Consider the following 14,118-nt stretch of genomic DNA (forward strand, 5'->3'; position numbering starts at 1 on the left):
GGCTATGGGACCTGGTGGGACAGAAACCTCTGTCAACAACACATGACATACATAAATAAAATTTTGAAGTAAAAAGTAAATCTAAAGAGTTACAAAGTGATAAAAATAAAGGGATGGCTGAGGAGCTATGACATATCAGAGACTAACGAGCCAAGACAGTTCAGTGCAACACAGTGTCTTGGATTGATTCCTGGAACAGAAAAAGGATAACTGTGGTTAAACTAGAGAATAAAATATGGTTCTATTTAAATAAAATGATTGTAATATAGTTAAGAAAGATGAAATTGCATACAATCCTATTGACCAAAGAAAATACTCCAAAGCATTGGTGGACCAAAGCTGTTACAGCCATGGAGGGGAAGGGTAAGAACCTGAGGCTTTCTCTGTTGTCACAGGCTGTAAGGGAGAGAGCAAATATGTAAAGTCATCGAAACAGTGCATCTTGGCATGTGCCTGCACCAGAGGATCTAAATCCTTGGCCAATGTGTCGTTCCCCTGCTGACAGTCTAATGAGGCCAAATGTGTATAAGAGGCGCTACCATCCAAGTGAGAATTCCACCGTTTGGCGACATCTGCGAGCCACCAGCAGACAGCTGATCTCCCTGACCTTTACAGCAAATCAAGGGTGTGAGCATGTCTCCTCTTAGGTGAGAGGAGGTCCTCACCGGCCCCTGCCCTTTTACAGAACAGTGGTGCTGTCAGAGATATTGAAGAAGCACAGTAAGCATTGCCACTCGGTAACCAGAAGGGTCCCCCTAATTAATGATCTCCACTCCAGTAAAGCCAGATCCTTGACTCTGCAGGAAAAGCATTTCAGGACAACACAGTGAATAAGATGGCCACCAAGTCTGATGATGACATAAACTCAATCCCGAGTCCACACTGGAAGAGAAGTGACCTCCACGAGTTGTCCTCTGACCTCCCCAGGTATGCTGTGGCACACAAGCTCCTCTCCCACACAACATACACACAAAATAAATGGATGTAAAACACCTGGCAAATGAAATTATAAAGTGGTTTTCTGGTACACTGTTGGGGTTTAGGGATGAGAGTAGTACTCCCACAATTGAACTCAAGACCTCCACCATTCTGGCCCTAAGCAAGGATGGTTCACCTTTAACAGCTTGAGGTGCTGTTAGGAAAATAAACATTCTCTGCAGGCAAGCCTGACTTGATTCATCGTGCTGTGGTCTCTTGACAGCAGGAAACATTAACCAGACCTGAAGATGAAGGGTTCTTCACCCTGCCACATCTAGTTTATGTCATGTGACAAGGATGGATGTCATATATATACATATACATACATACATATGTATATATATGTATATATATGATGCACACTGTACAACACCAAGAGTGAACCCTAACACGATAAGCTATGAGCACAGGTAACACGGGGTACCAGTGCAGGTTCATCAGCTGTAATAAGTGCACAGCTCTGGTGCGGGATGCAGATGATGCATGGCGGAGGGCAAGTACAGGAACGTGAGTAACTTCACTAGCTTTCCTGTCAAACCAAATGCTCTAAGAAATATATCCATTAACAAGCAAAGCTCCCCTCTTTCACCCAGTTCTTAATGAACCATTGTATGTAGCTCAAATGTTAAGAAAATGGACATCTGCAAAATCCTTTCAAGCAACCAAAAAGCTGACCATCCAAATCTATACTTAGTTTTGTTGTTTTCTGTGAAACAACTGTCCCTGTCTGGCCCAGCCAACCAAGCTCCTGTTTCTAGCAGCACCCAGCACTGGATGCAGGACCAGCGGATTGTGACTGGCGTTGCAAATGTGGAGCCCACCTTACCAAGCCAGCCTCGGGACCAAGTTCACTCCCCTCTGCTAACCTACAGAGTACTTCACAAAATGATGGGGGGGGGCATCTCACAAATACAAATAAGTTGATCCAATAACTTCTCCATGCAGAGAGAAGTACCCATGGCTGCTTTCACAAACACGGCTCCTCCCCTAGCCTTCTGGACCCTCTGCAGCTTGTCTTTGTCTAAAGGTGTCTATGTTTCTAAAATAACCATGAGCCATCCTATTGTTATATATTATTTCAGTTTATTAAATAATAAAACAAGGTTTATGCCACACAATCCAACCATGTATAAAGAGCTTGAAATAGAAAAGCTTGTGGAAAATGTATATTCTTTACATAACACGTACTATTTACAGCAGATGAATAAATACAGAGAACGGGAACCATTTTTACATTCCAGATCACAGCATCAATAACAACACAATTTCCTTCAACTTAGTTACAAAAACTCGAAATAGTTTTCACCATACTTAAGCAAACTGGCAAGCGGAAGTGTTACGGCCACATCCATATCACCAAGTGCTTTAAGTTGTCTCTGGGTGAAGTGTTAACTCCAGGGGGATAGGAAAAGCAGGTGACGACCCTGTGGTATAAGGCACTTAATTTAGTAAGTTGACACCACCCTTGTCTTAAAATACGGCAATTCTGCCTAAAAACACGCTGAAGTTTACAGTGAAGCTTAAGTTTCTTTTCATCTAGGTACAGAAACATACATAATTTGAATAAACTGATAATGCTATTTGACATTTACTCTGTACATGATCTTCAAAATGAACCTGTTACTACTTTTTTTTTTTTTTTTTTTTTTTGCTTTTTCCGCCAATCGGTGGGGGTACACGCCTTTAAATTCCAGCCCTTGGGAGGCAGAGGCAGACAAATCTCTATGAGTGAACAGTTCGGTCTTAAAAAAAAAAAGTTTTCCAGGACAGCTAGGGCTGTTTCGAAAAAACAAAAATAAACAAAAAGTGGTTTGAGGAAAATGCAGTCCTTCCAACTCAAAGCCTCTGGGGAGTCTATCACTGAAGGGAAGGGAAGGTCAGAAGGGAAACAGCTCTAATACACAGTGGGAGCCTGGCCAGCAGCAGCGTGGGTCCTCCACTGCCATCTAGTGGCGTGCTAGGGAGTTGTGACCTTTCTTCATCTTTAAGCCATCTGCTCTCTGTGACGATTTCGTCTTAGCTTTTACTTTTAGAAATCAAACCCAGCTTCGCTGTTTTCAAATGAAAACATTAATAAAGAAGCCAAGGTGAAAATGTATGAGAGAAAAAAACCACTCAACCCTCAGGGGAAGGAAACCCTCACGCTTCTGCCTCGAGAAGAGATGAGGAATACACCTGGCATCGGCCCGGCTTAGAGTCCCAGTTAGCACTGAGACTTCCACAGGGTACACCTGAAGGGACTGGGCTCCCTTCTAGAAACAGAAAGCTCTTGGATCTTAGAGACATCTTCTGCTTTAAAAGTATAAGAGGTTTTTACCAGTCTCAGAAGAAATAAAAATAGGTACCCGGGAGTTATGTACCTGTTATCGGAAAGGAGATAAAGTCATCAGTTTGGGTTGGGGCGGGGCTCAGTGTGCGGCAGATACCCAGAATGCACTAGGTTTGATCCCCAACGTCACAAAAATTAAAGGGGATGAAAGAAAATAAATCATTAGTTTTTAATTTCAAGGAAGTTAGCTAGGAAATCTCAGAGAAAGGTTTTGGTTTTTTTTTTTTTTTGTTTTGTTTTTTTTTTTTTTTGGATTTTTCGAGACAGGGTTTCTCTGTAGCTTTTGGTTCCTGTCCTGGAACTAGCTCTTGTAGACCAGGCTGGCCTCAAACTCACAGAGATCCGCCTGCCTCCGCCTCCCGAGTGCTGGGATTAAAGGCGTGCGCCACCACCGCCCGGCTCAGAGGAAGGTTTTGAAACAAACCCGCCCTGAGCTAAAGGAAAGGCTAGAAGTCTGGAGGCATCCCTCTTCCGGTCACTAGCAACTAAAATCCTCACCTGCAATGCTACTCAACAAGGCCTTCCGTCAGGAGAACCCCATGGTACCTCAACTGTTTACATAAACACACTCCCATTTCACGTGGCAGCCTCGGTACTTTTCCCTTCATCTGACACCGACTTCACTAAGCATGATTAGCTCCATGTGATCAACATGGAAAAAATAAACTTTGCTAAAAATCATAGGGCAAATGGCTAACGTTACCTGACAAAGGTTGAGCCTTCGGAGGCTTAACTTCACTTACTGCGAGGGAAGGATTCCGCCCAATCACAAACTATAAAGCAGTGAATGTTCTAAAAGTCTACTTCCTGCACAGACAAGCTCAGTGCACCGCACAGGTCGAGACCTTAAAAGTCCAAATGTAAAATCTCTTCAGCTCACTAAACTAAAGCTCTCAACGGTCGAGGAATAATACTAGCCAAGGTGTGAGGGGGGACGGGGGACGGGGGACAATGACAACACTCAATCACTCCGGAGCCTTCTCAGAACAAGAACAGGACCCCACTCTCCTGGGCCTCCATCACTCCGGAGTGTTCCCACAGCTGAAGTCCAGAAGCAGCAAGGCAGCTCTCCCAGAGGAAAACTGCACACGGTCCTGATTTTCCCTGCAAGTTTTCTACAGAAAGAAACGTGTATTCCGTACATTATCTCGGGTGTCAAAGGGCACTTTCACAGTAAAAACCATTACACACGACAACGTGTTACGGTTTAGTCTCTGAACACAGATGAAAAAGCGCCCGGTGCCAACGCATGACAATCTGAGGAACCCGATCTTCACCATCCTAGTGCTCTCTCATCCTAGAAGCTGTGATGAGCTGTGCGGGGAGAAGCAGCCAGAAGCACAGGAGGTTCTACCATCGCCGATGCTGGCTTTTCAGAAGAATATCTTGCATAGCACGGACTGGTCACATGTCTAGTTTCTTCAGCTGCTCGTATGTCAAAAAGAACTATGGTTATGGGTTAAGGATGCCAAGAAAATGTCATGTTACCAAGTCCGACACATAGAGCAGACAGACAACTTTGCTTCTCTGCTGGTCAACATCTGCAGACAGCTTGCCCAAGGACGCCATCCCACTTGAGTTCCATGCCCAGTCTCAGGCTGCCTCCCCAGGTGTTACCCAAAGGCAACTCAGGACAGAGAGCAGAGCTGTGACCTACAAACCCCTCAGCCTCAGGCTCCTCAGGAATGATACCCACTCTCATCAGCAAAGACCTCACCGGGCAGAGTACAACAGAGCCCCAGGAAGCTCTTCTCTGGCATTTCTCCATCAACAAAGAAAGGGGATGCCAACCCCAGCACCCCACCTCGAACGTCTTTCCATGTCTGCTGACCTGCCCCTCCTGACCTGATACCTGGCTGTCACTTCCAGAGCTAAGTCCCGCCCATGTTCAGTCAGTGACCTACAGTAAACACGCTTACACGCTGATGGCACCCACATCCTTCCCCGGGAGAGCAGGAGACATAGCAATCACATCACTCTGGAATTGCAGATGACTGTGAGTCACCGCGTGGTTGCTGGGACTTGAACTCAGGTCCTCTGGAAGAGATGCCCATGCTCTCAACCACCCAACCTTCTCTCCAATCCAGAGTGGCTATTTCTTAGAATCAGAGGAACTCAAAAGGACAAGAACTTACTTCTACATTTTAGTTTGTAAACAAAACAAATAATATTCTTTGGTTATAGCCTTTTTCAGATCAACCACAACAAAAAAGGATACAATGATATTCCAAGGACCAAGGCGCAACCAATTTGGCCAAAAACCTTTATATAGAGCCAAAAAACCTTCATTCTTCCATGTCTATTAAAAAGAAAACAAAAAAGTATTAACTTCCCATTCTCCAATTATGTCAAATGCATCAATAATGTGTCAAACTGATATACTTTTTTTTTTTTTTTTTTTTTTTTTTTTGGTTTTTCGAGACAGGGTTTCTCTGTGGCTTTGGAGCCTGTCCTGGCACTAGCTCTGTAAGACCAGGCTGGTCTTGAACTCACAGAGATCCACCTGCCTCTGCCTCCCGAGTGCTGGGATTAAAGGCGTGCGCCACCACTGCCCGGCAACTGATATACTTTTTAGTCGAATTAAATCCCAAAGTTGAGGATGCCACCCCCACCCCCAACCTAATTGGTAGAAAGAACTGAATCCCACAGTTGTCCTGACTGAGCCTGGGAAACCAAGCCCAAAGTGGTCTTTCCCCTCAGTTGTGGCAAAGAGCAGCAGCCCACCCTGCTGCTCAGGGCACCACCCTGCTCTGCCCGCACAGCCCACTATAAGGTTGGGAGTGCCGATGTACAACCAGCTTGTGTGTTGTGCCCCTAAAGGCCATGTGTCACACAGGAGCTGCAGTTCCTAATGGAATGACCTGCTGGCTGCTGGAGGCAAGGGATTCAGAAGATGGGGAGATGCAGCCATTGGTACCTATTCCAATCTAGATGCAAGAATATAGAGAAACCAAATGCCTGAGTGGACTCAACAGGCTTTGGGTGGTGCCATTTACAAATGACAATTTTCATGTTTGCTTTTTGAGACAGAGTAAACAGACACAAAATAAACATAATTTTAAAAAAATGTAAAGCAGGGCTGGAGAGATGGCTCAGTGGTTAAGAGCACTGGCAGCTCTTCCACAGGTCTGTGTGTTCAATTCCCAGTAACCACATGGTGGCTCACAGCCATCTATAATGGGATCTGATGTTTTCTTCTGGCCTGCAGGTATGCATGTAGCATACACACACACACACACATACACACACACACAGATATAACACATACACACACAGATATAACACATACACACATACACACACACACACATATATATATATATATAGTTTACATATATATAAACTATTTTAAAAATGTAAAGCAATCCTTGAAGACTAAGAAGCATTAGCATCATGCTGAGACCTGGAGCAAGCGTCCCTAAGCTTTGGCTGCTGGTGACCTGGTGGGGAAGCTGAACACTTTCCTCTGCTAGAACCAGTACTCTAAGCTGCGGTCGGATTGATGCACTCCTGTGAGTAACATCTGGACAGGATACTTACTCCAGTTGGACCCAAGAGGGAAGAGGTCCACTCTGGAAAGGGAGAGTTTTGTAACCACAGAAAATATTACTATTTTAGCAACCTTCCTAGCAGGGGAAAAGTATGTGGAAAATGAACTTTAATTTATAAAATTTCATATAGCTCTTGGACTTTCAACCCTAGTATGGTTGAAACCATGACAACCAAAAATGTCCTGTCATACCAGGCATGGTGGCACATGCCTTTTATCACAGCAGAGGCAGGTGGATCTCGGTCTACACAGCAAATTCCATGCCAGCCAGGGCTGCATAGCTAAGACCCTGTCTTAAAAATTTTCAAAAAAAGTATGTTATATGTATTATATGCCTCCCCAAAGGCTCTATGGCCTCGCCCATCATCATAACTTAGTGACTTCAATGTGTGTGTGTGTGTGTGTGTGAGTGTGTGTGTGTGTGTGCGTGTAGCTCATAATCCTGCACAGACACTCATTCTCACCTGCAATAGGCAATCCACAGTACCTTTGTAGCCAGAGCACCCGCCATCACGAAGGACCCTCTGATTCATCATGCGGGTCCTCACAACATCAACAGGGTTAGAGGCCAGAGCCCCTACCAGACCACAGGTGAAGCTTGACCTACGGAGAAAATAGTATTGGAAACGACAAGAACTCCCACTCAGCTACAGCTACACAGGCGGGAAACAGACAGCTTCCTCCCAAATGACCTTCAAGTAAATACAGAGCTACCTGAGCGGGACCAAGAATGAGGTCCATGGGACTGGAGATGGCTCATCCAATAAGAGCACTTGTTCTCACAGAGGACCCAGGTTCAGATCCCAGCACCCACATGGTGACGCACAGCCACCCGTAACTCCAGTTCCAGGGTCCTGATGCCCTGAGCTGTGCAGGCACCAAGCACATGCATAGTGAATACACATACCACACCCCCACACACAGGTAAAACACTCATACATGTAAAAAACAAGACTAAAAATAAATAAAGCACAAGATCCCCTCACTGCGTATCCCCCACGGGGTCTTAAGTTCTAGTAGACTGTCAGTCTCACTAGACTACCATAGGCCACACTGAGTATCGTTGCTAAACTGGGTTGTATCTAGCCAACACCTGTCTGTGTATATAAGTAACTATAACCTAATTTATTTAACTTACTGAGTTGCAGAAAGCATAAAACAGAATGGCTACACTCTCACTTCCTTGCTGAACTCCGTGGAGATCACCTATAGGCCATCTCCTCTTCTCTGGCCTAAACACTCCTGCGCACACCGCAGATGCGGCTCTCGGAACCACTTTTCACTGTGAGTGCTACTCTCTTCCTCAACAGTTTCTTTTCTTTTTTTTTTCCTCTGTGCAACAGCCCTGGCTATCCTGGAACTCACTCTGTAGACCAGGCTGGCCTTAAACTCACAGAGATCCTCCTGCCTCTGCCTCCCAAGTGCTGGGATTAAAGGCACAGCCTGGCTCCTGAACATTTCTTCTGTTCAAACTAAACACCACCGAACTGAACTCTGCTGCAGTTTTATTTTATCAGAATCCGTCAGCTCAGGTTTCCACCTCAACGTTCCTCACTTGCTGACTCACTCATTCTCTGTTGTGGAGGTTGTTTTGTTCACACGAAAGTTTGTCCATATTTGCAGCATACAAACTCTGCCCACTAGTTGTAGATAGTGCTCCCCCTAGTGGTGAAACATAGCACACTGGCCACACTTGCCTAACCGTCCCCGTCCAGACCAAATCACTTAGCCCACCGATGGATTAAATGGTCTATGCTGTGTTTGTATAAACGTGATAACCTGTAGTTATTAAAAACAAGTGAAGGTCAGAGAGATGGCTCAGCAGTTAAGAGGGTATAGTGTTCCTATAGAATCCAAGTTAGATTCCCAGCACCCATATCTGATGTTAACGTCTGCCTGGAACTCCAGTTCTGGGGCTCTGACATCATCCCTCTGACCTCCGCAGGCCTTTGCACCCTGTGTGCACCGACACAAACATGAACGATCAGAAATAGCTAAAGCTGTAAGAACAGACATGGAAATATATTTGGGATGTGTTGTCACGCTTTTAAAATCAGTGTAATACAAACATTACTTTCCTTGTTTGTAAACTACATGTGATGTTTGTGTGCAAACACACTGTTTGCATACACACAGGTACATATCCGTTAACAACAGCTACCTATGTGAAGGCATAAAGACTTTTATCTGGTCGTATTTGACTTCTGTATTACGATTTTTCAAATAAGAAAGTATAATACTATTAAATACTTTCTCTAAAACTTCCATAAATTTTTTTAAATATTTATTTATTATGTATACAATATTCTGTCTGTGTGCATGCCTGAAGGCCAGAAGAGGGCACCAGACTCCATTACAGATGGTTGTGAGCCACCATGTGGTTGTTGGGAATTGAACTCAGGACCTTTGGAAGAGCAGGCAATGCTCTTAACCTCTGAGCCATCTCTCCAGCCCAAACTTCCATAAATTTATACAAAAATTTCACCCTAAGGTAATGCATACCTAAAATATTAATCTTTATTTCTTTCAAGACAACATTTCTCTTTGTAGCCCTGGATGCCCTGGAACTCACTTTGTAGACCAGGCTGGCCTCAAATTCACAGAGATCCACCTGCCTCTGCCTCCCTAGTGCTGAGATTAAAGGCAAGCGCCAAGACTGCCCAGTTAAAATATTAAATTTTAAAATCCATACACATACAGAAAATGTGTCGAGACGGTGTCTCCCATCAGGCCTGAGAGAATCAGGTGCTTCTTGGTGATGTCATAGACTGGAAGCTCCACACCGACAACAATGGCAGCCCTCTGGGCTGTGAGGGACACACCCTGAGAAGAAAGATGAATAGGAACATGATTTCCACATCCCTCCAGGGAAGGCCAGGGTACGGAGCTCTATCCCACCCGTTACTAATTCTGTCATCAGGTAGGAGAGGGGAGTAACAGAGTAAAGAAGCACCAAGCGGGAACTCAAGAGTCCATTCCTGGCCAGACAGTGGCTTGGACAAGCCATCCTCAAAGCCTCCAGGTCCTGCCACACTGAAGGATCAGACCCATGCTCTACATCGGCACTTGCCTGACCACCGACTTCACCTAAGCCATGAAACTGTGTAGGTCCCCCACCCAGTGGGAAGGGGACCCGGGGACATCAAAGGACCAAAACAATGAAAAACATCAAATAAACAAAAAGAGCTCGGCTTTCACAAATCCCCCGTGTGCACTATCTGAGGGGCAGCTGGAAACCACAACGCACTCCTCACGTTCCCATTTTAACAGTAAGTTAAGAAGGAAGGCATCCTCAAATGGAGAAAGTGGCGTTCCTCTTACTCCATGACGACACTCAGATTAAAACAGTGAGGAGGGGACGGGAAAAGCCAGCTATGGCTTCTACGGCGCTCCAGGCTCACCTTCCACAGTCCTCTTGTCCCTTCCTGCTGGTAGATGTTAATGAAGTTGCCTATCATTCCTCCTTGAACAGCGCTGTTCTGGGCTTGCATTCGGATCTACAGATCATCAGAAGATGTCACATGAGAAGGAGACTGGCCTGTTCTCCACCCCTCACGACTGGAGACCTAAGAAAACCTCCCATCAGGTGCTTAATGGTGCTTGGGGAAAACCAGCATAAATATGACTGTGATGCTCCCTTCAGATGCCCTGGGCAGACCCATGGCACAGGTCCCTGTGATGCTCCCTTCACACACCCTCGCCACCCATGGCACAGGTCCCTGTGATGCTCCCTTCAGATGCCCTGGGCAGACCCATGGCACAGGTCCCTGTGATGCTCCCTTCACACACCCTGGGCAGACCCATGGCATAGGCTGGCCCTTAGCAACTCCAGCGCTTAAAAGGACTAAGCAGCATCACAGTGTATTATCCAGCATTTTGTTAAGAGTCTTGGGTCTTTTCTGTTTCTCTCTCTCCTCTCTCTCTCTCTCTCTCTCTCTCTCTCTCTCTCTCTCTCTCTCTCTCTCGGTTGTTGTCTTTTGGGAAGGTCAGGTATAGCCTATTTCTGTCTATGAGTTAGTAAGAAGGAAAAAGAGAGGATTTTTTTTTCTGACACAGGATTTCTCTGCATAATCCTGGCTGCCCTGGAGCTCGCTTTGTAGACCACTCTGGCTTCAAACTCATAGTTGCACTAGCGGGATTAAAGGCGTGTGCCACCACAGCCAGCTAGAGAAAGTGATGTTAATATTTAAAGTTTACTATAACCAGTGAGAGTCACCCAGTGCACTCGGCCGCAGTAAACTGCAGCAAGCCTAGTTCTTAAATTGCTCCAAGCCACAATTATTTCCAAAGTGTCAAAGGTATGCAAATAAGCCATCGACAGGATGCTGTTACACTTTCTTAAACTGGAACTTCCACAGTTCACAGAGCCTAGGAGAGCCACGTGACTGACTGAGACTCTACAGTTATGTGGAATGTTCAATGGAGCCCTTTGTCTTAGGAGTAAAGAGAAGGGCTGGGGAGGTGGCTCAGTGGTTAAGAGCACTGACTGCTCTTCCAGAGGACCCAAGTTCAATTCCTAGCACCTATATGGTAGTTCAACTGTCTGTAACTCCAGTCCCAGGGATGGGTACCAGGCATCCAAGTGGTATACAGACATACATACAAGCAAAACACCCATACCCATTAAATAAATCAGAGAGAAAAACAGAATGAAGGAATTCTCATTAAAAAAAAAATCAATATCTTACATTTGTTGAGGGAACAAATATATTGACACTAACTTCAAAAGGAACTGTTACTGCCTCACTAACTTGGCTGACTTGGGGAAACTAACCAAAATGCAGACACGACCTTCCCTATTTAAGAAATTAATAGGAGCCGGTGCACACTTGCACTGAGAGGCAAAGGCAGGTGGATCTCTGTGAGTTCAAGGTCAGCCTGGTCTACAGAGTGAGTTCCAGGACAGTCAGGACTGCCCCACAGAGAAACTCCATCTCAAAAAAACAAAAGAAATTAATAGGAGAACTGGGCAGTGGTGGCACATGCCTTTAATCCCAGCACTCGGGAGGCAGAGGCAGGTGGTTATCTGTGAGTTGGAGGCTAGTTTGGTCTACAGAGAGGACAAGCCAGGGCTACACAGAGAAACCCTGTCGGGAAAAAGAAAAAGAAAAGGAAAAGGAAGAAAGAAATTAATAGGAGTGCGGATCTGCACGCTACCCCTTGCCTTTATAGCAGGTATGAAGTACTGTGCACCCAACATGTCATAGTTTGCTGCCTGTCAGCACCTATCAGAGTGAAGGTTCCAGAAGGCAGGGTCCTTCCCCAGTCATTCGAGATGCTATCACACAGTCCAAAGCATAGAATCTTGTTAAATAAGGGAACGGAAAGGGAGCTCCAGACGGCATTCATGTGGGATATTTTTTTTAAATTACTCATCATTCCTTTGCCTTAATCCCTTAATAGATTAGTGTCTATTCAGTGTGTCCTCAACAGTTCATCAACGTGTTGCTTCTAACTGTTATAGGTGACATATTTCCATTTGTATTTCCTGGCATAAAGGTAGTAGGAAATAAAACATATTCAGAAATATTAATGAGGGGGCCGGAGAGACAGCTCAATGGCAGAGAGCACTGGGGGCTTTTGCAGAGGACCTGGGTTCAGTTTCCAGCACCTACATGATGGCTCACAACCATTTGTAGCTCCAGTTCTAGAGGATAAGATGCCCTGTTCTGGCCTCTGCAGATGCTGCACACATGGTACACAGTCATGCATGCAGATAGAACACCCACACAAATAAAATAATAAATAAATACATTTTTAAAAAATATTAACATGAAGCCTAGATTTATGCAATTTTGTGTAGCTACTGCATTAGTCAATGAACCAACAAAATAGAGATTTTCTGTAAAAAGCAAAATCAAATATATATAAACAAAAGGTTTCTTACTGCTTAATCACCAAAATTTTTATCTTTAAAATGAACTCTAGGGCTGGAGAGATGGCTCAGAAGTTGGGAGTACTGGCTGCTCTTCCAGAGGTCCTGAGTTCAATTCCCAGCAACCACATGGTGGCTCACAACCATCTGTACTGAGATCTGGCTCCCTCCTCTGGCGTGTAGGCATATATCAAGGCAGAATGTTGTATACATAATAAATAAATAAATCTAAAAAAAAATTAAATGAACTCTATACAATAGTAAGCTCATCTGTATCAGTGGAAATCCACTTAGTGGCTTTTTAAAAGTTTGAAATTTAAGACGCATAGTATAGTGGTTTGAAGAAAGAAAATGGCCCCTACAGGGTCACAGAGAGTGGTACTATTAGGAGGTGTGGCTTAGCTGGAAGAAATGTGTTACTGGGGCAGGCTTTGGGAGTTCTCAGAAGCTCAAGCCAGGCCTAGGGTCTCAGTCTCTTCCTGCTGCCAGCGGATCCATATGTAGAATTCTCAGCTTCTTCTCCAGCATGCCACCATGCTTCCTGTCGTAATGAATGGACTACACCTCTGAACTCTAAGCCAGCCCCAGTTAAATGTTTCCCTTTATAAGAGTTGCCATGGTCATGGTGTCTGTTCACAGCAATAAAATCCTAGCTAAGACACACAGTTTGCTATATTTGTGGAGTCTCATCTGAATGCTGTCCCCAGTTCCAAAAATAAAAATGTGGACCGTGCCTCTCTGATGCAGCCAGCACTTACTTTCAAAACGTCAGTTGGATTAGCAATAGCTGAGGATATGACTCCAGACAGAATTCCACACACAACATTGATCAGCAGGGTTTCATCTATAAACAAAGATACAGTGGTTGGCTTTTTGTCTGTAGAGTTTTTCCTGTAAATGACTCCAATATAAATTAATCCATTACACTCTACCTGCTCATCTGAACATAAATGTATGCTGTGTGAATCAAGCAGTTAATCTTAAATAATTATCTGCTATTCCTCTGCTTTTCCAAATGGATATGTGGCGCAACTGCCTTGTATATTCACGCTGATCCCACAGACACGCGCTGATCCCACAGACACGCGCTGATCCCACAGACACGCGCTGATCCCACAGACACGCGCTGATCCCAGAGACACACGCTGATCCCAGAGACACAAGCTGATCCCACAGACACGCGCTGATCCCAGAGACACGCACTGATCCCACAGACACACGCTGATCCCAGAGACACACACTGGTCCTAGGGACACGCGCTGATCCCAGAGACACACGCTGATCCCAGAGACACGCGCTGATCCCAGACACGCGCTGATCCCAGAGACACGCTGATCCCAGAGACACACACTGGTCCTAGGGACACGCGCTGATCCCAGAGACACA

General features: G+C 45.1%; 1 protein-coding gene across 2 annotated transcripts in view; it reads right to left on the bottom strand.

The window, feature by feature from the left end:
* Positions 1-3,548: 3,548 nt before the first annotated feature.
* Positions 3,549-14,118, bottom strand: part of Slc25a30 (solute carrier family 25 member 30) — a 22,243-nt gene continuing 11,673 nt past the window's right edge. For both annotated transcript variants that reach the window (XM_026783299.1, XM_026783298.1), the window contains 6 exons: positions 13,491-13,576; positions 10,259-10,354; positions 9,556-9,680; positions 7,322-7,460; positions 5,526-5,606; positions 3,549-4,753 (listed from right to left, as the gene is read on the bottom strand). In XM_026783299.1, the coding sequence (XP_026639100.1) occupies positions 4,712-4,753; positions 5,526-5,606; positions 7,322-7,460; positions 9,556-9,680; positions 10,259-10,354; positions 13,491-13,576 (569 nt within the window). In that variant the 3' untranslated portion in view covers positions 3,549-4,711. The remainder of the gene's footprint in view (positions 4,754-5,525; positions 5,607-7,321; positions 7,461-9,555; positions 9,681-10,258; positions 10,355-13,490; positions 13,577-14,118) is intronic.

The sequence above is a fragment of the Microtus ochrogaster genome, chromosome 17 (genome assembly GCF_000317375.1).
Source record: "Microtus ochrogaster isolate Prairie Vole_2 chromosome 17, MicOch1.0, whole genome shotgun sequence".
In the NCBI taxonomy this organism is placed as follows: domain Eukaryota; kingdom Metazoa; phylum Chordata; class Mammalia; order Rodentia; family Cricetidae; genus Microtus; species Microtus ochrogaster.